We start from the raw sequence: 24,188 nt of genomic DNA, 5'->3' as shown, positions 1-24,188 counted from the left end.
AGGGAGGGCGTGCAAAACTGTTTGAAAACATGCATGGTTCTTCTGACCATGTAAATGTTATTATGTATTAATAGTATATAACGTTTAAAAGAAGTATGACACGTTTTTAAATGCCGGAGTTTCCCGCTGTGTGATCTGTATTTCTTTGTTGTTCAACTTCAATCTTAACTTCAACTTAATCATAAAAGCTGCAAACACCCTGAAAAAGTATTACATATCTATCTATCATTATATCATCTATATCTATCAGTTCTTATGTGACATATACTAAACAAATTGGGCTGCATGTGTTGTTGTGAAGACGATGAGTTTGTATTAATAACCCTTGCTTTGCTTTAGCTATTACCAGTATAACCTGATTGACCTAATTATTATATATATGTAGTCAAGCAAGTCTCCCAATAAGGTAAACAAGACATTTGAAGATATCACCTTGGGCTCTTGAGACCTTTCTGGTTACACTTACAACTAGATTATATTGGATTAGATATGATCACATTAGAAAAAAATGTATCAAGTAGTGTTACATTTGATTGTAGATTATTGAGCACACTACTTAGGTTAGAATCTGTGGTATTATCAGATATGTTTGTGTGTATTGAACGTTGCACATTATTTATTTATAATGTTTGAGAGTAAATGTCTTAAAGTAGAATTTTAGATTAGATCACATGAGAAAAAAATGTAAATAAAAAAATCTGCTAAAAAACCCCAAAAAAACAAAAACAAAATAAAAACCTTCAGAAGAGCTTGCTCCACTGAGGAAACAAAAGGAACAATGACACCACTGCAATTCGGGGGGCCATTCAAGAGCTCTCTATTGAACATGATGAAACTTTGAAGGCTTTATTTGAACTAGTCTAGAACTTTGAAAAAAATGTGACAATGTACCCCCCTGAAGCAATGTCTTCCCTTTCTGCTATACAGTCAAGCAGCTGGTTGTTAATGTCACCGACCAGACGAACAAAATGTCCCGTATGGAAGAGACAATTAAGAAACATAATGCTGAAAACAAGAACCTGAAGACAATTGTTGCTTATACTTAAAGATACAGCTGGAGGTTGTCATTCAAATTATACAGTCTGAAGGTGGTTGTTGTGGTTACCAACATCTTGGTGATGTTAGCTCTAAAAATCTTTGACAAACTGAAGGATGTTATCGACATCTCCTGGAACTGTGGTGAAGAGAGGGCCCGCATCTAATGGTTTATTCACACTGTTCAAACAGATCAAAACAAAAATGCAAACTTCGCTGAACTGAGGAAAATATATCTACTAACTCAAAGTAATATCACAGGCACACAGTTAGAAGTAAACTTACCCTGACTGACCAAGCACAACGCCCTTAAACAGGCCATTTAATTTACTGCTTTATCAGTCTAGGAATTTAATCAGGGTGTGTCTGTCTCTTACCTAAAACAAGTAAATAACTAAATGTTAACTTGATTTCAAATAGTCTTCACCACTTTGCAAAATTCTGTAATCAAACAAGTTATAATCAACATAACATGAAATGCAATCACAATTCCCCAACCAGTCATTTCTTATATCTTCTGTATTCCTGTAGCCCTTTGTGAACCTACTGAAGCTTGCTGAATCTCCTAAAGTCTCATGGCCTCTCTGCACAACATGTATTTTACTTATTGTTACTTCACACTGTTTGACATTCACAGTGCCATGTATTAGCAGAGTTTGACACTATAAGGCTGCTTCCACACTTATCTGCTGAAAGTGGAAAGTTTCTCTGTGCTCACCTTAAATGTAGGTTTAAGGCACCTAAGAGCAAGATTTGTGACATCACAAGTAGTATGGAGCCATTAATGATCCAGTGTGCAACTTAATAAACTTACAATGTCAGTGTTGTATTAATACCGACTAATCTGTGTGAGTGCATACATCTGTATATAGGTAGCCTATTGGCTGGGAAACAGACTTGAGCAGTGGTGGAAGAAGTATTCAGATCCCTTACCGCAGTAAAAGTACCAATACAGCGTGGTAAAAATACTCTATTACAGTACATCCTACTTAAGTAAAAGTACATAAGTATTAGCTGCTTGGTGATGTTAAAGTATTACAGTAAAAGAGGTTTGGTCCCTCTGACTCATATATTATGTATGACATCATTAGATTATTAATACTGAAGTATTAGTGTGTAAGCAGCATGTTGTAGCTGCTGGAGGTGGTGCTACAGTTAGCTAGTTTAGTCCTATGGTTTAGTCCAGTGGTGCCCAACCTAGGGGTAAAAATAAAATAAAATACAATCTCTAAATACTTTATATAATATGTTGTATTTTAAAAGCTTGTTATATTATCTATTGTGTCAGATTTTCATATAAAGAGTCACTGAAGTTTTCAAATAAGTTTAGCCAATATTAAAGTAAAGTTGGCTACAAGTAAATTGTACTTAAATACAGAAGTTGAGTAGATGTACTTATTCTCCACCACTGGACCTGACCATAACAGTTTATGTATAGATGTATCTGTGTAAACAAACCTACCTCTGAGACAATAAAGACTAAATTTGATGATCTCCAGCACACAGACTGGACTTTTCAGTGAAGTAGAAGACATAGTGTATCAATGCAGTTAAACATTTGAAATTCAAATATTCAATGATGTTATTGTTTTTTGTGGAAAAAACATATTTGTTTAAACACTTCTGGGTATCTTTTTGTAGATTAAAACAAGTGTGGAGGGGGTGATAAATCCATATGGAAAAACCACTAATACTGTCTCAATACTCAGAATGGATTGATATAAAACTATGATTTTATTTCATTTTATACTTTATATAAAATGTTATTCATTTTCCCCTTTTTCTTCTTATCTCTCGTTTTTAATATGTCCTTTCACTCTTTGTTTTCAGTTAGTTTTTTCTTTGTACGTGTCATTCAACTTTATGTCAATAAAGTTGGAGAATTGATTGTAGCCTTGTAGCCATAGACTGTATAAAAGAATTGGTTGTAGCCTGGACGAAACGCAAACCCTCGTGGAGAAAAAAAAAAAAACCCGTCCAGCTGCAACAAGGAAGGAGGCTTGTAGGCGGAGAGAAACATGGCGGCCGGCTTTGCGTGGTTCCTGGTGCTCGGCTCAGTTTTTCTGTGCAATCTCATGAAAACACTCCTGCCCAGCATTTCCTCCAGTGTAAGTATGAGCTATTGCTGCTGTTTGACACACATGTATCGACTATAGCTACGCATTGTAGTCTCGTCCAACAGACACCAAACAGGGCAGCAGCAGCAGCTGTTGACAGAGCAGTTATGGATAATGCTGCATTATCCTACACTCAGGGTGTGCTTTTCCCTAGCGTTAACCTCATAGAGTTACTACCAACAAAGGGGAAACTGTCTGTGGTGCTTTATGGTTGAAATGTAAGCTGCCCACTGTGTGTGTACCAGGTAACATTACTAGCTACATGACAGCTTATCATAGTAAAGCTCCATACATATAAACAGCGTTCATAGGCGTTTTTGTAATTGCGAGCCAATATGGTGAGTGAATAGTGCCACAATTACCTACACCAGGCTGTCGTGTGACATCATTCATATATATATAAAATAATAACAATGGACGTAGCCACCGTGACGTCACCCATTTCTTTGTGGATATCTATGGTGGCTATATGTCCATCTTCTGTTTTGAAGGCTCCACTTTACATTTTGACCGTCGCCATGTTGGCTGTTTGGCGCTGACCCTAGCAGCCAGCTACTAGTTTGGTTAGCAGAGTGTATTTGTTAGAGTCTTAGGGTAACTGTGATATTGCTAAGGTTAATTTTCACCAGTGAAAAATGTTACTCAACCAAAATGTACGTAATGGGGGAAAAAAAAGATCATCAGATTCCCTAGAGAGTTTTTTAGTATAACCAAATGCTAAACAAGACCTTTTTAGATTACCAAAATGTTACAATTAACTTTCATGAACTGAAAACACACTGAAAATAAAGTTAATCATGATGTTGCTACACCCTAAAGCATACCCTTCTTTATGTTTTATTTATGCTAAATGGGATCATCGCAGCCTACATACTCATTATGTGTACTATTGTTGAATGTGCTTTTGTGTAAATAAACAGTAGTATGTGCCTTTTAGGACAACTGAGCTGTAATTGTCATGTCACTTCCTTAGAGCCTTCTTTCTGGTTGGAGTCTCTAGGCTGATATGCCATCCTCTGACGTGCACCTCCACGGTTGTTAGGTGATTCAACAGTAATATGAATGCAGCACCAGCAAGAAAAAAACCCTTTTAACTAGTCACAAATTGATTCATCCTCCTGATCAGAAATGAAGGAACGTGGCATTAACCCTCAACCCTTCATCCGCACAACTTGAAAAGAATGTCTCCATGTCCTCCTGGAAGATAAATAAAAAGTCCTTTTTAATTCAATAGATTCTCCCCCCAGGAAGTCTCTGAGGGCTCTCTGTTGATTCTCATGTCCATCTGGAGAACAGCAGGCTATGTCACTTCCCCAATAACTTTCAGTGACGGTACCCAGCAAAGAACTTGAAAGTCCTTCATGATGTTCAGCTGTTGCACAAAGTTTAGGCCCCAGTTTAAATAAAAAACACAATATCCTACATGCAATCACAACTGCAGCTGTAAAATTACAGGATAACTTATTTTAGGGAGGAAAAACCTAAACTGGACGAAGTGAAAACTAACCAAAAAAATCCATATAATTTTTTTTTCAGAATTCTACTCAAGTAGGCTCCCAACAGAGTCAATTCTGATGCATACGCAAATGCTGTTTATCCATAAGAATGCAAGCTATTCCATGATATGCATCCACATGATATGCATCCACAAAGATATATATTTAAAATATTTACCCTGTCCTGTTGTATACACCTTATCCTCTGCAACTCTGTCAATCAGGCAACAGTTTGATGGAGGTGGTTTTTGACACCCTGAAGTTCCCTGAGGTGGGATGCTTCCTGTGTCCAGTAGGCAAATTTCTGTCCATGCCTTTGACTACTGTTGTATCACTTGGATCACAGTGACTGAATACAGCCAAGATAATGAAATTGTATCTGTGGTTTCAGTCACACACTTCTATGGAAGACCTCTTCATAGCTGAATGCACTATCACATGAAAAATGTAAATAAGAAACGGACATATTTACCAGTAGTTTGATGGTTACTTCTGTGACTGTTGATGGGGAGGATGTGCAGATGCTGAGGGCATAGTAGTGAAGTACAAAGAAAAACTGACAGGACATAAAACAGCTATGAGGAATCAATCATGCTTACATGCGGAAAAAGGAATAGTACACCCTAAATTTAAATGAGTTTAACTAGCTTATTTAAATATGTGTAGATAGTCACTTGCATTGCTTTACACAGTGAAGTTAAAACATACTTCAAGGTCTCTCCTTGTTTTACTCGGGTCAGAATCCTGGGTCATTGAAGGCTGAAATGTGTCTGGCAAGAGGAAACTCAAAGTACACAGTTCTACGTTTAATTAAATTCTGTTGTCTGAGAACAAGACTCCCTGTTAAACATGTAGCCAGAGAACAAGGCCAATAAATGAGTTCTCTTTAGTCTGAACCTAAATATGGTTCTGCAGACCTCATCTTCAAAACCATGATAGCATGCATTTGTCAATATCAAAGAAAACAATGCACACAAACACCTTCTGTTGAATAGAAAGGTTATAAAAGGCAGATAGTGATCAGCTTCATCCCGTCAACGACTCAAAGCTGCTAATAGTACAGCATCCTTGGACCTCAGGTTTCCAGAAGCTTGTGACTAGCATGTTAATCCACTTTAATTTTCACTATGCTAAAACATTGTAAATGGAAGTCAACACTTGTGCAACAGTCTTGATGGGATCTTTCCCATCCCTCCCGTCCATCCATGATGGATTCATATGTGATTATCCAATTTTAGGAATGAGTGTTTCCTCTAGAGACCTGGTGGTACCCACCAAAAAAAACAGATGAGGTGCACAAAATGGCATATTTGTCTGGTCAGATTACAAGGAGAGGGGACAGTGACTTCTTCCTCATCTGTATTTTTGCTTGGATCTGGGGTCTTGGAGAAAAATGTGAATATATTTAGTTTCCTTATTCTCTGTTTAGGCAGTGCTATGTTCATATTCGCTAACCTGCATCCCATATGCTTGCACTCTCACTTTTTAGTAATTTAAAGGCACTCTGATAATACTGGCACTCCCATTGCATCAAGAGTTTCCTCGGCAATGACACATAAGTTGACTCAGTTTTCGTAACAGTGCCTCACAGAGGCGCCCAAATGTTTTATTTCTGAATGAATGGATAGAAAGAAAAAAGTTTTTTGGCCTGGTGGCCTACCAAGAAATAAATGATTAGGACAATGGGTATGACTGGGTTCTGCATCCACAAAAAGTATCCCATACTGCAGTTAAATCCTGTCTCTCTTTTGATTCCCTCCTTTTAAGCTCTCAAAGATGGTGCAGAAAGACGCTGAGCAGGAGAGCGACATGAGGGCTGAAATCCAGGAGATGAAGAAGGAGCAGTCCTCAATTAGCATGATGGATGAGTTTGCTAGATATGCCAGACTGGAGCGCAAAATCAACAAGATGACAGACAAGCTGAAAACACACGGTGAGGAACAGAAGTACTAACTGTGACTGACGACCCAAGGGCAGGCAACATAACAGGAACACATGGTTAATGTCCTAAAACAAAAAAGCAACAAATTGCCTTGTAAAGGAATCAGTCTAGGCCAGGACTTTGTCTCAAGGGTGTTGATTAGCAATTAAAATAGCTTTCATTGCAGGGTTAATGTTTTGGATTGGTGTTCTTGTTAGTTAATTCCCTGTGCATTCACTTCCCATTTGAGACACAAGGAAAAATGCATGGTGATACTCAGTCACTTTTACTGTATAGCACATGTGTCCTTCACACCTGTGCATGTCTACTACAGGAGATCCACACATACAAATCACTAACAGCAGGGAGTGGTAGAAGGCTTTGGATAATGTACATACTGAGTGTTCTCTGGGAACAACTGCTGCCTGTTGCTGTCCTTCACCATCAGCCTCACACAGGAAGTGCCTAAACAGAGTTTCAGTGTGACGCACGTGTACAGCAGTGCAAAAGTGTTTTCAGATCTTAAATAGATATTCTCTGTACACTGACAGTTTGACACCTATTTGTCCTGATTTTACTGTTCTTAGGACTTCCGATCAGATTAACTTCATGCAGTGTATGAATTATTTGATATGTTTTTCTTATTATTGTGGAGACTTCAGTCTTGCCCAAGACCTTACAGAGAATTCACTGCTGTAATACTTGGCATGTTACCCTATGACTGGGTGGAACAAATTAATTGGTAATGTAAAACATGGGTTGGTAAAGACTTCTGGGTAAGTGCCCACACCTCAAATTTTCCCACTGAATCAGATAATAAAGTGAAACAAAATGTTACCTTCAAGAGATTATCAGGGTAACAGGAACTGGGGAAGTAATAAAGGCTAGATCAGCAAGAAATGTGTTGTAAGTCTAACAGTTATGTATTTCCTTCCTTTTACAGTGAAATCAAGAACAGCACAACAAGCCAAAATGAAATGGGTTGTGAACATTGTCTTTTACATACTGCAGGTAGGTGGACATTTTAAGTAGAAACAAAAGTGTTTTTTTTCCAGATTTGTGCATGTCCTTGTTCTGTACTCTAAATGTAATCACGGGCCATGTTTTGGCTCCAAAACCTGCTGATAAGTTTTTCATTTTGAGGTTGAAATGTAGAAGTTGACATTCCTTTCATGACAGTCTAATAAAATGCCATGCAATGTTTTTATCTGTCCTTTCCCAAATTAATTTAAATACATGAAAATGTCAAATCTGGGGATCTGGGAGTAGATCTGTACCCACCTGATAGTACATGACTGAATTGTATACATTTTTTTGTTATTTTTCAGGCTGCTGTGATGATCTCTTTGATATGGAAGTATTACTCTGACCCAGTAACAGTGGTTCCTAGTAAATGGATTGCCCCTGTGGAGCGGCTCGTGGCCTTCCCAACAGGAGTGGCAGGTAATCAGTCTCTTGTTTTCAGGGCACCTCCAGATAGGTAGATAATGTAATGCATGTACAGTATAGCTTTTTTGTATTGGAATCTAAATTGGATGAGACAAATAACATTGTCAGACTAATACTGGTTCAAACACAAGTTTAGTGTTGATATGAATGACATGTTGTGCTCGACCTCTGTCAAGGTCAGTCTGCTTGTCACTGATGGAGATCTCTTGTCCTTTCAGGTGGAGTGGGAATCACATGCTGGTTGGTGGTGTGCAACAAAGTAGTAACATTGGGTCTCCATGCCGTCAGCTAAAAAGTTCAGCTCTAATAACAGAAGTTAAATAAAGTGGTTTTCTAAGTTATTGCCTAACAATGAGTTGATAAATGCTAGGCTTATTGTGTTAGCTGCTCATGTCAGCATATAAAATGCAGTGCATTTTGTCATTGGACATTCAGTGTTATAACAGCCTGGATTTTTTTTGGTAATTTTGTTGTAAGTGAATTGTGTGTATTGACCGTATATTTAAAACAGAATGATTTGGTTCATGAAATGCCTTTTTAATAAGAATAAATAAGTAAAATAAAAAACAAAAGCATCTATTTATTGAAACATTGGAAATCTCAGTTCTTTAAGTGAAACAGAAATAGTGAAAAATAAAACGGATAACTACAATATATTGTGTGTAGCTCTTAGATTATCATTTATTCAGAGAAATTGTTCAGCATGAAAAAATTTATCTGCAGCCAATGAAGTCATAATTTCCTCTTCTCACTGAAACATATTTATATGGAGCATTTGTTTCCTTTATATATTCCTGTCCACTCTACAAGTCAGTGCCTAGTCTTCTAGTTTTAATCACATTGAAGGACGCCTACTCCATCTCTCCTGGATTTCCCAGCCGGTAGGTTCACAAATCTCTGTGCTGAGGGTCTCCATCCCCCTTCACCCTCATCTGGCTATGGGAGCTTTCACACTGGTGTGTCCACACTGCTGCAGGTGGGTTTTCCATTGTGCAGGTTCTCAATAGAATGTTTGAAAGTGTAGTTGCATTTGGTTTTGGACAGCTTGTACCCATTGCCTTTAGGTTCAGTTGTATTCAGAGTTTCCTCCAAAATATCAGACACCTGGCTTCCACGTTCCTTTGGGTGCTCTTCTTCTGACTCCTGTGGGATGTCTGTTCCTTCTTTTTTTTCAGTACAGTGTTCCTCACTTTGACACTCTGGGTTTTCTTCTGAGCAACCTTTCTGCTCAACAGAGTCTGACAACAAATATTTTGGTAATATTAGGCTCCATTCTTAAGCACATAGGTCTAAGTTTGTTCCTTTGTGTTGTCTTGAACAAGTAGGGCAATAAATACAACTTTGATATTTTTTTCATGTATTGGCAGGTTGTAAAAGTGTATGTGGCATGAAGTAGCCTACTCACCTGCACATCTCTCAGTCTCAGTTTCCTCTACGTGATTTTCTTCTGACATGACATTAACTGAAACCTCTGACTCCAGATATTCGATAGTAAAAGACTCCTGCACAGGACAATGATTGTAACACTGAAATTAATACACAGGATTTATTAGTGGCCTATGATAGCTAAAAGTGAAAAAAGGATGGTATGAAGTTATAGTGTAAAAGTAAGTGTAAATACATAAAATGGCCTACATTTATCATTAATCAGCATGTAGGCTTTATAAATGTATGGAGTGGATTAAGATGTTAGTATGTTGATATCTTGAAAATACAACCGCAGCCTTACAGTTACATGTTTAGATTATTTAATTCCTGTACCATGTTCACACAGCTCTCCTGGTCTTCCAGCCTCTCTTCAGTCTCAGAATGCTGTAACTTCAAAGGGACTAATCCATCTGTTTGAACCATCTTACTTTCCCTTCCTGTAAATCAGAAATGAATTTCAGACAACATCCACGACAAATGACAACAAATTAGATACTGTCAAACTGAGTCCGCTTGTTTAATTTTTTTTAATACCTTTTTGGTTAGACCTTTTTAGGAATCTGTGGGAGTAAATATTGTGTTTTTCCAGCTCTCTCTCTCTATCCTGTGTGAGGGGAAATAAAGACCAGACACTTCTTTTAACAACTAACATAATTTAAATGACATATACATCATATATTAAAACATGTTCTTACAAAATGCTTATGCGTAACATCAATTTGTAAGATTCAGTTTACTGAGGATCACTGGTAATCACCAAGCAGGAATTATAAGCATTGAACCCATTAACACTCATATGGGACACCCTATGAAACTGCCTGTAGATGGGACATCATAACATCAAATGCACTGCTATTATCTAGACGATACAAGCATGCTCAATAATATAGATGTTAGCATACATAGATGGATTGATAAATAGAATCCTTTGTTAATCCCAAAGGGAAATGACAGTGTTACAGGAGCCACTGGATATAAGTGGCTAATACAAAAACAGTTGAGATGGGTAAATGAAACATGCACAAAAACAATTAACGGTTTAAATATATACATGCAATAACTAAATCAACTCAAATATAACTATCTAAAAATAGAATACATAAAAATGGAATAAAGACTAGAGATATAACCATAACTACAATGTAATTTTTTTCAGTGTTAAGTGATGTTAATATATAAATCATTGAAAGTAAAACATTGATGATAATAAGGTTCATAATTGTTCATATATGTTAGAATGTTGTGTACATTAAAACATGAATAATTTACACAAAGTATATATAGCAGTATATACAGACAGTACTTTGAAGATGTATATAGGTGACTCTGAAATATAACAGGTGTAATGGATAATGTAATAGTCCAGGTGAGCTGTCTGTCTTCACTGTCAAAGCAATGACTAAAATACAGCTTTTTTCAACTTACTTGGACTTCCGTAGTTAATTGATATATCTGCTCTTGCAGATTGCCAGACATCTTTCTCGCCTCGCTGGTCTTTCTATGTTCAGTGGTTATTTGGTGATTGAATGAAGCTTGGCACAACTCAAGATTCCTCTTTAAGTCCTAGAGATAAAGAAGTAAAATCACAATCAATGTTTTTCCTGTTCACACCTCTAACTGATAACACAATCTAGATTTAGGCTGTGACTGTAGATGCTGTGACACTGGACTCGCCCTCACTTGAACAGTATCAGACACCCCCCCCCCCCCACCCCTGCTCCTCCATACCAGTATCATCTTGTCCTTCTCCTCCAGCTTGGCAGTGGCCTTGGCCATCCTGAGGCTGAGCTCTTCCCTCTCCAGCAGGTTGTGATCATGGTTGAGCAGCTGCAGGCGCTGCAGACTGGCTGTAGCATTTAACAACTTGTTTTCTGTGGCCTGTAGCTGTCTAGCCAGGTTGTCACGGCATGTGCGGGTCTCACGAATCAACCCCTGCAGGACTCGGACCTCGTTGTTGTGCTTGGTTAGGATCTGAGAATAAGGGGGGCACCAAGGATTTGTGAGCAATGACTTGAAATTTTTGATTTGCTGCTACACCTGGACGTTAGTGTGAAGAAATTAAGCAGACATTAGTTGAAGAACTACACTCAGAAGCATGACATTCTGGGAAAGATTAGGAACAAGAAATCATTCCTGGTCCAAATCAGTGAAGAGCTTTTGAAAGAGAGTTGTAGAAAGCATGGTTTACACAGATAAAAGCGTGGCAACTTTGAAAGATGAGGACCCTCCAAAAGCAGTGTTTTGTCTCTGAACATCTTGTGGACATGGTGATGTGGCAATGATTCACATCTGACTAAGCATTTCAGACACCAACCTGTGATATGCTGCCCTCTGAGTCTTGGAAATGCTGCAGTGCCACCGTGTGGCGGTGCTGGAGCCTGTTCAGCAGTTTGTTTTCTCTCTTGGCCTCACTCAGCTGATGCTGCAGATCCCACACCTGGCTCTTCAGCTCACTGATGCAGTTCAAGTTGGCAGACTGGATCCTTGGCTTTGACACGTGCAGGGGCTTGATCGGAGGCAACTTTGGCAGTTGATGGTTTGCAGTGTAGTTTGTCTTCTGCTTGGGGGCCTTTTGTGCTTTTTTAGCTGAACAGACGGAAAGAGGTTTCACATGATACTTCTTACATGTTTGCATACATATTAACAAAGGAACTGCAACTTTATTTGATTTACAACCAAATCACATGTTTTAAATCATAGTTTAATAAAATGCCTTTTGTAATTCCAGTTGGTTTTAATTCTTGACACTTGTCTGATGACTTGGCTCCTGGGGTTTTGTATGCACATGAGTCAGTTTGGTCTTCAAACTCAGATGAGTGGTGTGGAGAACTAGAGTCACAGCACAGTCTGGAGGGAGAGGACCACTGGGAGGTGTCCGTGCTGCTCACAGCATCACCATAACCCCTCTTGTGAGCAAAGGCCTGCTGCATCAGGCTCTGCTGCCTCACACACATCACTTCCTCACAGGCTTTTTCACTCTGAGAACAGAAGTAAAAACAAGGGAAAAAATGAGACTCTTTATAATGAGACTCTATTTAGGTAGGCATTTATGTTATATTGTAATTGTAATTGGTTGTATTTAGTTTAACATGGACCCCAGGAAGAGTAACTGTTGCCTGGGTAACAGCTAATGTTAATGCTCCAAATAAACTGAACTAAACTAAATAGTGTAGCCTGAAAAGTAAGAGCATCATACCTTTTCTTGTTAACAATCTTCTTTTTTAGGGCAGTTCTCTTTTCTGTCCTGTTGTACATCACTGAAGAACAAACACATGCAGGGCTGTCATTTTGAATCCAGGCTGAAAATATGTTGTCAATAAATTACTCTACCGACGGTTGCCAGGGACCTTTTTGGATAGACACTTTCGCGGTTGTCATTTGTGTATTTTATGTATGATTATTTGGAAAAGGAAAACATATTTGCAACTTGTTAAAGAATTGGATATCAATACTATTATTTATATATACTTTTTTATCCATATAAGTAGGCTATTTTACTTTGCAGCGACAGAAGAGAGTCAAACTGTGTCCCAATTACGCACCAACGTCTATTGGATCAATTCAACTCATTTTTAAAAATTATTTTCAAGGACCCTTAACAGGCCCGAGGTCCTGCGCTTGGAATCCAAAGCCTTACAGCCTACAGTGCTGGTCAGTGCTATTTCTGTCCATATATGCACTCAGAAAGGAGCTGGGAACTAACTTCACTGTCCCCTGCGCCGACTGACAGCTGAAGTTGCCAATCAGTCTGACCGGTGCTGCGCCCCCAGAGGCCAGACCACCAATCCTGCACTGATGGAGCCTGGAGACCAAAATAACCTAACCAGTGTGTGTGTGTGTGTTTGTGTGTGTGTGTGTGTGTGATCTCAGTGCTGTGTGTCTATCCTCGGTGCACTCTAATAATAGAGGGGGCTGCCTTCGCCTTTAAGAGCCTACTTGTTGCATACTCTCTAAAATACACTGTAACAAAATGGTTATCAAAGTGTTTCTCGCCTCTTCATCGGGATCCACAGCGGTAAGCATCCAATCCATGCGGTTCATTTTTCTTTAGAGTAAACCTTTCAATGGTTTCCCTCCTTCAATAGATCAAGACTTTCACCCACATTGATTTAAGAGCGCTGCAGCACAGACCTCGAAATGAGCGTCTCTAGCCTTTGATTTCGCTTACATAAAGTCTATTGGCATGTTTATGAGTCGGTGTGTGTTTAGATAAGATTGCTTGAGGAGTGCTTTGAGACTTGAATAATCGCGCCGGTCGATGTGAGTCAACAGGCAGAGCTTTCTAGAACAGGGGCTCCCTAAGTTCTTTATGTGACGGACCCCGATATAGACCATAGCCCAAGTTTTACCCCTTCACACACTGATAGTGATCGTAGGGAGATATTCATTGAATCTGTCCAAACACGAGTTGGGGTTGATTGAACCACAGCAGGGAAAATGAATTCATCTTGTAGATCTACTTTTTTTTTTTTTTTTTGCAAAGCTGAACAGGCAGTTTGAGCCAGTCCAGGGATGACATGGTGGCCCAGTTGGAAAGCTCTGTTGTCCATGTGAAAAATACCAGAGTTTGATTCCTCTGAGTGGACCTCACTGCATGTTTGTGGAGACTTTATTACCACACATTTAATGCTTTGAAAGGGACACACACACACACACACACACAGGTCGATATATATATGTAGTAAAGTCAATAATGTAATACAGAAAAAACAACCAATCTTCCCATGTGAGAAGCTGGAACCAGAAGATGTTTTTTTTTAAATTTGTGCTTCATAAATTCGTTAAATAATTAATCAAATATTAGATTTGTTCATGATTATTTTTTTATTTGATTGACTTATTGATTAAATGACTAGGTTATGTCAGTTTTATTTGCATAGCCCAATATCCAACATCACAAATTTGCCTCAGGGAGCTTTAAAATCTGTACAGCAATAGATCTGTCCTTAGACCCTCGATTCAGATGAGTAAAAACTCATTTAACAGGGAAAAAAGAAGAAACCTCAGGAAAGAGCAGCAGATGAGGGATCCATCTTTCAGAATAGACAGTCATTAAAAGTCCTGATGAGCAGTCTGTTGTCCTAGACAGTCTAATTGTTTGGGCTTATTATGTCATGTTTAATTTGTGCACACGCTTGAGAGGAGCTCCACTGAGCCACATTCTTTGTTTAAATTATAAATGTCAGCCATATCCCCATGTTTTCCTGCTCCCCAGATCAAGAAGAAGCAGCAAGATGTGGTCGGCTTCTTGGAGGCTCTTAAAGTGGACTACACTCAGCTGGACATCGCCTGTAATGAGGACAACCGAATGTGGATGAGGCAGAACGTCCCTGAGGAGAAGAAGCCCACCAACGGCATCCCCCTGCCCCCACAGATCTTCAACGAAGAGAGCTACTGTGGAGTGAGCACACAAACATTTTCACAAGTCATTTTACTGAAAACCCGTTCTCATAAGTGCCAAAAACTTTAAATGTTCAGAAGACTGAATGTGAATTTAAGTTTTTTTCTCATTTTTTGTGCAGGACTATGAAACGTTCTTCGATGCTAAGGAAGACAATGCTGTTTATTCCTTCTTGGGACTGCCCCCTCCTCCTGGATCAAAGGTCAGGCCTCTTATCTCCTTTCTTCTGTAAATAATGAAACTAAATGTCTTTATCCCTAACCTTTTGGTTTTTTAAATGAATGCATTGTCCTATATTGTAAAGGCAGCAGAACTATTACAAGCTGTGCAATCCACTGACTTCATTATATCTATAAACACTTGTCACACTGTACAGGACTTGAAATTAACTGTTACCAACCTGCCAAATACCTGCTTATCTGATTCCATAACTCATATAACTGTGAAAGCAAAATTCATAAATCACAGATGAAACATACATAATTGTAAAAGACTAGTTAAATAGTCCATCTTTCTTCTTTTGTCCTTTAAACAAACACATCAAAGTCAAGCAACCATTTCAGTATTTGATCATTTGTACACCCAAATATTTTAGGCTTGTACTGAATCATTTGAATCGAGTGGAATAAAACTATTGTTACTTTTACAAGTAAATATGTTCAAATAGCCTTTTGGCTTAAAGATATTCATTATTATTATTGTTCAGATGTTTTTATTGGGTTTTTTGGGTGATCCAAACAGTTCATTTCAAGGCTTGATTTGATTACATTTCTGTTAAACTGGATAATTGTCTTGACACAGGAAGCACAACAGGCTGACATGGCAAACATTGTGGAGAACGGAACCCATACTGAGGAAGCTAATGCAGAAGAAAACGTTGATGATTCCACAGTAATGCCGTTCTTACTTTTGGTGTCCCGCCATGTTTTGTTTCTTTAACCGCGTCTTCCCTTTTTGTTTTACATCCATTATGACCAGTAGGCGATTTGGGGGGGTGATGGGTATACCATCCTCCTTGTTAGCAAAATTACCAAAATGCATCTCTTGTTAACCTGCCACCCCACATCTCCATCACCTAGTAGTAGAGAGGGTGCAGGGGCAGAGGGGGTGTTAAATTGAATGTTAGTCTAGTCAGCCTGACTCATTGATCCTTAATCTGACGTTTGTGTTAGTATGTGTCTCCACTTCCTACCACTATGCAAAAGTGAAGCCAACATATCTCCTTTCCGGTAACTGCCATCTTGCTTGCATAATGTCAATTGGAGCCAGAGTCTGTGCAGTAGAGTCTAACGGAGGTTTGATAGCGGCTGTCACAGCTGTCAGTCATGATGTCACACTCACTCTTTATATCATCAAATAATTAAAACTTATCAGAAAATTAAGCACTTGAACAAACAGCAGCATGATGAGAACTACCTAAAATGACAGAAATCATCTTTGGGAAAAATGTATTTGCAGTCACCAGGGGCCATTGAGATGTGGGCTTCACTTTTGGGCAGCTGCCATGACATACATATACAGTCATTAGTTAAAATCTTTGGCCCTGACCATAGCTCTGAAATATCAGTAGCCTAACTGTGCTGTGTATTGATAAATCAATGCTAAAAATACACACCCAGACCAACCCACCACTGTAATAAATTATTTTAGGGGAGACATGACTACAGGTATAGTTTTTAATATAGATGTTTGGTGTAACCTTGGAGTGAAGCACATAATGTGACTGAAGAAATGAACCTGCACTGACCACACTATGCTCAGCTGTTACAGTTACATAACTCAGGGTAAAGTTAATAGCATCAAAACTATGGTGGGTTTTGAAAAATAAGCATGATTGAAATGCTTAATATCCACATGCAGTAAAAGAATAGGCCTACACAAAATCAGTATTTAGTCTAATAGCAGTTCTATTAAATCGAAATTATAATCAGTATTTGATAACCCTGCAGTCCTAAGATTACTTTCCTATTGGCCTATCCCCCCTGTTAAAAATTAAGAAATCACCTACTGAGTACAACCTAACAATTTCACCCTGTCCATACCTGTTAACTTGAGTCTTAATTTCCTTTAGGCCTGTCTTACCAGTCACCATGCTGTCCAGACTAATCCTTTTATGTTCTGCATGGATTTAGACCACAATATACTGATGTTTATTTGTCACACTAACTGCTGTGTTCAGACTGTCATGGTGTCCATCATGTTCCTGCAATCACTTGTGTAATTAGCTCTTTACAAGGTGCCATATGTTTGGTTTGGATTGTGAAATGTGATGTTTAGTTTCATTGTCATGGCTCTCTTCCTAAAGCATAATGTGTCTTTACTATGATTTGATTACAGTGACTTTCTAACAATTCCCCACCCCTGAAGAAAATCCCTGCTTGCAACATAGCTCAAACCTGGAGCTACCCATTGACATATGTTTGTACATACATGCATTCAGTTCACCTTCTACAAACAACTCTTACAAGTTCTGCTTTAAGCCTCTTTAACAGGAGATATTAGTACTTGATGTTCAGTAGATAAGTATATTGAACATAAGCAGGATTTTACTTGTTTTTTAATTTTTTTTATTTACTGATATACTATGGTCATTGTTTGACATAGCTGAAAAATCCTGAATCACTTCACTGAAACTGAAGACGATAGATTTTATGCTTAAAAACAATTAAAAACCCAACTCAACAACACATTACACAATACACAGTTGTTTGTTATCCCAAAAGGCTCTAATGTAGTGCTGCAGCAAAGTGCAAAATAAGTTCGCTTCTCTGAACTAGCTGCATTTTGTTTCAATGCTTGCTGTTCATGTTATAAATACTGATTTCACCTGTAACAAAAATGTTGTCTTCATTGGCAACTCAAAACACATTATTCCAAACTTTTGAGTTTCATCATGACTTCTGACACTCCAGTCTACACTACTTAACTGCTACTGCTTCCTCTCTCCTCCACTTAATTCCCAGGACTTAAATGTTTCTGAATCTCTCCAGTCGACCATCTGTTTGAAACACTGCTAAATAACCTCATTTGCTTACCTTGATCACCAGTTGTTGTTTTCACCTCACAATAAGGAGGTCCCAGAGGAAGAACGTAATGGGGATGCACATGGAGAGGAGGAGCAGGAACAGGCTGCTGATGAAGAAGAGGGTGAGGGTGGCGAGGAGGAGGAGGAGGTAGAAGAAGCAGAGACAGCGGAAGATGAAGCCACGGAAGGGGAAACAGCAGGAGACGAGGCACCTGCGGAGGAGGAGGAGGAGGAGGAGGAGAAGGAGGAGGAGGAGGAGGAGGAGGCAGTGGAAGAAACAGACGAGGTCACAGAGGACACAGTAAATGCAACTTAATTCGAATCCAACCTTCCGCCATCGTTTTGCCTCTTCCTCCATCCCTTAAATGTTTTGAATGTTTGTTTTTTTCCCAACACTAGAATCCAACCTTAAGTCGTTGTTTTGCCTCTTCCTCCATCCCTTAAATGTTTTGAATGTTTGTTTTTTTCCCAACACTAGAATCCAACCTTAAGTCGTTGTTTTGCCTCTTCCTCCATCCCTTAAATGTTTTGAATGTTTGTTTTTTTTTCCCAACATTAGAATCCAACCTTAAGTCGTTGTTTTGCCTCTTCCTCCATCCCTTAAATGTTTTGAATGTTTGTTTTTTTCCGACACTTCCCCATCATTCCTGGAATGCTCTGTTTTTTCCCCTCAGCATCTTCTCCTTCCCTTTAATGTCGTCCTTTTCTCCCATATTAAGGGTTTGCCTCCTTTTCAAGTTCCTGTCATCTTCGCACTGCATCTCCTCGTCAAGTCTCTCCCTCTAACCGACAATGTGCAACATTTATGTTTATTGTTCTTATTTGTCCCTTCAGCACCATTGGATATTAACCTCTTAAATATTGCATTCCTTTAACTTTTTATGGGTTTCTTTTTGTTTTCTCCATTTGCCACCTCCCTTTGTACTGTACTCTGTTGATGACACTGTTACCAGCACATTGCACTGCATATCCGTTCACTATTAACTGTCCTGGTCAAAGTGTGTTAAGTCTCTACTCTTGTTGTTCAGATTTGCAGTCTGCCATCTCTAATATTATCTTTTCTTTTTTGTTAGGAGGCCCACGCAGAGGAAGAAGAAGAACAGGTACGTTTCTCAAAAGTTTGTGGTCACACTGAAATCAAGTCAATACTTAAAACAACTGTGATTTTGTTCCTCCAGCGCTTTGACCAATCTTTGACCATTGCCCAGCCATGTCTGCTTCCCAGTAATTTGAAAATTATTACTAACATGAGCTCAACCTGTTGGCTCTCTCTTACCGCTCAAATCTACTTGTGTAATGTAACAAGCATCTCTCCTCAACATGCCAGCAAATACTGCAAAATAGATGTCAGATGGATCATCAAAAGCTTAACCCTCACAGTTTTAAAAGCCCCAAATGATATTTCTATTCACAAGGGCTCTTCTTCAAACAAGACACAAGGCAGAGACAACAGAGGAGCAGGTTAAGCCAGGCGAGGCTTGCTTACATTTGTGCTGCTTAAAATGTCCTATATTCAGTAGTTTAACATATATTTCTGTCCAGAAAGTGTACTGTGTATTTTTCAGTTTCCATATTAAATATGTTAAAATACAGGATAGCTTTTCCCTCATGAATGTGATAAGCCATGCACAGTCTATTCAGTGCTTATCAAAAATGTCCTGCATCTCAGCCAGAAGTTAATTAGCCATATTCAAAAACACATAAACGTTTGATGTGCATAGCCTCGACTATTTTTTTTTTGGTTTTGTTTCAAACTAATCATCTTTCTCTGTAGTAGCTGCTCATGCCATTGTGGGATTTGTGTACTTCTAAAAAAACGTTTTGTAGTCTCTAAAAGTAGCACCTTCATGTCTGCTTTTTAACCTATTTCTGCCAATTTGTAGAGAAAATGACGCTTGTGGGAATGCATGTCATAAACCAACCAAACTCATTTGACAGCCTTTACACCAACACCAAATATATCTACGACTATAGAAATTTGATAAAAATATAGAAACACATTCAGAAATGCTAAAATGTACTTTTAACTCAAGACTTCACATAAATGTTTTTCAGTGAAAGCAAGATGCCAAAGAGTGCATTTTTGAATCAAGTTCATATTTTGATGCACCACTTCCAGTGACTAACTGACACACTACACACATCAATCTCTATCTTCTACTTCAGGTGGCTGCATTTAACAACTTACATGTTTCCTCAGTTCATGTTTCATGCCAGTTACCTGACTCATTGCACACTTAAGACTTAGATGCATCAATTACAGAAGTCTTACTGCTTCCTCTTGCACGCGCTATATAGCCTTTGACCTTCCTCTTTGCCCTTTTGTCCATCTCTTGGTTTGCCCCCCCCCCCCCCTTCAGGAGGAAGAGGATTTGCAGTCAGAGGTAACTGTGCGTCGGTGATCTGCTCTTGCTACGGTTGCTCCCTGTAGTCATCAAGAGTGTGGGTTTGATGGTGCAGAGATCAGGGAAGGCTGTGCTGGTTGGGGTGGGAAACGGTCGACAGTCTTTGTCTTGCTCTGCTATTCCCACTCATCTGTAGACTCTTTAATTCACTCACTCAAGACTTTTCTCTTTATCACTCTACTCCATTAAAAAAAACAACATTTTGTTTTCCTCTCTTTCTGCTAACATCATGTTCCTTATTTCTTCCCAGTCCTGTTGCTGCTTCCTGACAACCTCAACTGTCCCAATAGTTTCCATTTTAAATCAGTAGAGTCTTCTATAGCGCATGCCCGTGGTGCTCTCTTGCTCCCCAAACAGCCTGCTGACCTGCTATCTGTTATCCCCTCTAGGAAGAAGAAGAGCTACGAAAGCTTGAGGTAGATTCACGCGATTTTTCTTTCCTTTTACCTGCCCCCTAGCGTCCCTCAGTTGGTCTTGTCTGTATTTTTTTGGGGATCACCATTCACTTTCTTGCTCCTTTTTCCACTATATCAAACATTCCTTTAATTTCATCCTCCACTAGTCAGTACACCTTTTCTTATTGAGGATATTCCAGCAGTTTCCAGAGCATTTGCACAGTTTACCACACTTTTAAGCCAAAAAGGACCAATCACACTGCTGGAGAAGTAGTGTGGCATTTGTGGTCAGAACATAGTGCAGGATAAAGGACAACACTGCTGGCCATACCAAGAGGTTTTGCTCGTAACCTCAGTTGTTTGTTGTCTCTTTCCACGCATATATGCAGTGATTCAGTTACAGTATGACCTGCAGTGATTGTCATAAGAAATAAGAATCTACATACAGTATATCATCCTGTGTTTACCCTCTTCTGCATCCCTGCTTGCATTCACAGACACTCAAACACACACACACACCTGACATGACACTCCTCACATAGTTTCTTGAAGGACAGGGCTGCAAGTTGCTGAGTTAAGACTCAGTACAAGATCAATCCAGCCACTTTTCACACAGCACTGCTTAACTTCGGGATGATTTATCTTGAGAGTTTGGACTAAACCCAACCCCAAAGCAACATTTTCTTGTGTTCAACACAATTGCAGTTGTAAGTTTAGACGTCTCTGTCCTGAGCACTGTGTGAAAAGGGCTTCTGCTTCTCTGAGACATTCCAACTCTCTGCCTGATCTCCTTTAAAAATGCTTCACCGCTTTGCTTTGTCGCTTTCCTCTCTACCTTTCTATCTCTTTTGTCCTTGTCCTACCTTTGTTGCAGGAGCAAGATCAACAAGGCAGTGAGGTAGTTTCCTGTGATTGGCAATTGTAGCGTAATGTTGTTTTTAGACTCTTTAGAGGGTTTCACTGTCCTCCCTTCTTCTCTCTCTTTCTCTCTGTGTGCTGCATGAATATGTAGATTCTTTTCCATGGAGATGCCTGATGGTGTGCAGCATGAGAAATATGACAATAGTTTAATTAAACCTTAGGTGAATTTGGTGAGGTAACAAAAATGCCAGTCATAAAGAACCATAATGTTTGTAATTTTCCTTTTTTTTGACATGTATCCATATATTCAACACTCCCTGATTTCATCTTCCATAGGAAGAAGAAGAGGCTGAAGTGCAAGAGGTATATTTAGATTGTAGTCTTGGTCCGTGTTTTGCGTGGTGTGAATCCTCTTGGCGTCTTGATGCATGATGTGATTGCATACATAAACTCTATTTGCAGGTTAATGCAGACTTTTCTTCTGTCTTCCCCCAATGCAGTCTGGCATCGTACAGTCAACTGCACAATGTGGGAATGATTTTTGTTGATGAGCATTACTTCAGAGATGACAAGATGTATTTGTTGTTAGCCCAGTGTTGTAGTGGGCATGTTCAATGAGTCTGCCAAGACATTGTTGCTTTCTGTTTTGATGCCTTAACAACAGGTGAAAAGCATTGCTTTGCTCTTCAAACCTGCCTGTGTGCACATGAGCACAAATTGTTTTCAGTCTGGTTATGTTGCACAGAGGGGACATGCCTATCTTTTTTAAGAAGGCATGGCCTTTGTTTCTTTTTTTGCCAAGAGCAAACAAAGTGGATATAACAAGTTCTGAAGAGGATGGATGGATGGATGAGATGGAGCACTTCTTGTTACTGGGCAATACTGTTATCATTTTTTTTTACCTTGGATGTATGACTGGATTATGAACGCCTGCCTAGTTTGTTTCCAGATTGTTTAGATCTGTGTGTATGTTTTTGGGTTCTTAGAATCTTACATTGTACAACATACTGGAATCAAGTGTTTGTTGCCTTTAAGTAAATAGTATACATGAAATATAGATAATGATGTCATTATCGATATTATATAATGATGTGTGTTGTTTACTTTGAGAAGGCAGGCATCAAACTGTACTAAGAAGGAACTGCCCGTCAGTGCAGCCCCAGTGATGACACTTAAGTAAGATGTGTATAACTTAAAGGTGCAGTGTGTAGAATTGAGTGGCATCTAGCAGAATAGACTCGGCAGACATGCAATATAATATTCATAAGTATGTTTTAATGAGTGTATAATTATGTTTTCGTTACTGTAGAATGAGCCTTTTATATCTACATAGTTGCACATGTTGCATTTGTTGCATGTTTCTACAGTAGCCTAGAACGAACAAACCAAACAGTGGCTCTAGAGATGGTCTTTCACGTTACCATAGATTCTACTACTTGCCTGGAAGGGGGAGGGTGTATTCAGTTGGTTACAATCTGCAACCTCATCGCTAGATGTCAGTAAATCTTACACACTGGTCCTTTAAAATTTAGGCTATTAGACATAATCTTATATGGTGCGCCGTCTTAAGTACCGCTCTTGTCTCACTCAATATGTCATCTCAGGATATATAGAAATCTGCCCGGATATTAGTCTCTTTAGTGGTTCTTGCCCCTGTTTTCATTGCTATCCACTGCCCCTTCCTCGAATTACTGCTCCTCCATTTTTAACCCACCAACACCTCAATCACAAACATGTGAAGGCCTCTCACTTTCCTTCCATTTGGACCATGACTTCACAACCCCCCTTGTTTCTCTTTCTTTTTTTGATGTATCAAAGGAAGAAGAAGAAGACTTGGAAGAAACACAGGTAGTATGACAGCAATGACTTAAAATCCATGTTGGTCTGTTCAAACTGCTGTCTGTGTTTGACCTGCCTGCAAACATTTTACCTGTGTGGAACACAAACACACATAAGTAGAACATCTTGATAGTTTAGACCTATTAAGAACTTTTGTTTTGAAATTAGCAATCTTGGTGAAGAGCAATATGAGACATGTCAGTTATTATTATTTTTCTTCTTCTAACAGGAGGAAGCAGCTGAGTAGTTAACGCCAGGCGACGTTGATGTCAACTTATTACCATCCAGGTAAAATGTTACACATTTCTCTGCTGCTTTGTTTCAATGTTTCAGCTCTAACACTGGATGGCAGTAAAACCTCATGTGGATCAATAGCAAACATCACCACAGCATGAATACTGTAGATCCCCCTGGTGCCGCTTTTATATTTGGCATTCATGTAACCAGATTAATTAAATAGATAAACATGTATTCAGCAGAGTGATTTGCTTTTGTGTGCCTCTTTGACCCTGCTATCAAATCGAAAAGCCACTGTATAATAACCCAATTACTCAGCCTCTCCGTTTTATCTACATTATATACTGAACCTATGAAGCAATGGTATAGCATTCCCTGCAATATTATGTTCTTGCCTTTCTACATGAAATGCATAAATCTCATACACTAACACTGATAGACTCCTTGCTTCACCTTGGTGAGTGCATGGAGTTGCTTTTGTTTCCTGTTGCCATGCACCTGAAGGTGTTAAGTAAGAGGAAACAAACTAGTGGAGCAACTTATTTACCAGGGACTGCCACCCATAGATATATGCTGTAC

At 39.0% G+C, this 24,188-nt stretch overlaps 3 protein-coding genes across 3 annotated transcripts; 2 read left to right on the top strand and 1 right to left on the bottom strand.

Annotated features, from left to right (window-relative positions):
* The first annotated feature begins 3,041 nt into the window (after positions 1 to 3,041).
* Positions 3,042 to 8,582, top strand: get1 (guided entry of tail-anchored proteins factor 1). Its single transcript, XM_053321369.1, has 5 exons — positions 3,042 to 3,143; positions 6,416 to 6,581; positions 7,513 to 7,580; positions 7,898 to 8,012; positions 8,237 to 8,582. Exons 1-5 carry the CDS (start codon positions 3,054 to 3,056, stop codon positions 8,308 to 8,310), a joined length of 513 nt encoding a protein of 170 aa, XP_053177344.1. The 5' UTR covers positions 3,042 to 3,053; the 3' UTR covers positions 8,311 to 8,582.
* Positions 8,583 to 8,966: 384 nt separating this feature from the next.
* LOC128359832 (lebercilin-like protein) lies at positions 8,967 to 13,391 on the bottom strand. The gene is made up of 9 exons (XM_053320154.1): positions 13,383 to 13,391; positions 12,193 to 12,424; positions 11,761 to 12,032; positions 11,175 to 11,417; positions 10,872 to 11,009; positions 9,981 to 10,050; positions 9,780 to 9,883; positions 9,424 to 9,520; positions 8,967 to 9,256 (listed from the first exon to the last, which is right to left on the bottom strand). The coding sequence occupies exons 1-9, from the start codon at positions 13,389 to 13,391 to the stop codon at positions 8,967 to 8,969; spliced, it is 1,455 nt and encodes a 484-aa protein (XP_053176129.1).
* Positions 13,369 to 20,697, top strand: sh3bgr (SH3 domain binding glutamate-rich protein). Its single transcript, XM_053320153.1, has 7 exons — positions 13,369 to 13,461; positions 14,662 to 14,847; positions 14,969 to 15,049; positions 15,649 to 15,738; positions 17,919 to 18,080; positions 18,946 to 18,975; positions 20,635 to 20,697. The coding sequence occupies exons 1-7, from the start codon at positions 13,417 to 13,419 to the stop codon at positions 20,695 to 20,697; spliced, it is 657 nt and encodes a 218-aa protein (XP_053176128.1). The 5' UTR covers positions 13,369 to 13,416.
* Positions 20,698 to 24,188: the final 3,491 nt, after the last annotated feature.

The sequence above is a fragment of the Scomber japonicus genome, chromosome 6 (assembly GCF_027409825.1).
Source record: "Scomber japonicus isolate fScoJap1 chromosome 6, fScoJap1.pri, whole genome shotgun sequence".
NCBI lineage: Eukaryota > Metazoa > Chordata > Actinopteri > Scombriformes > Scombridae > Scomber > Scomber japonicus.
Note: the sequence above shows the minus strand (reverse complement) of the source record. Positions and strands in the feature narration are given on the sequence as shown.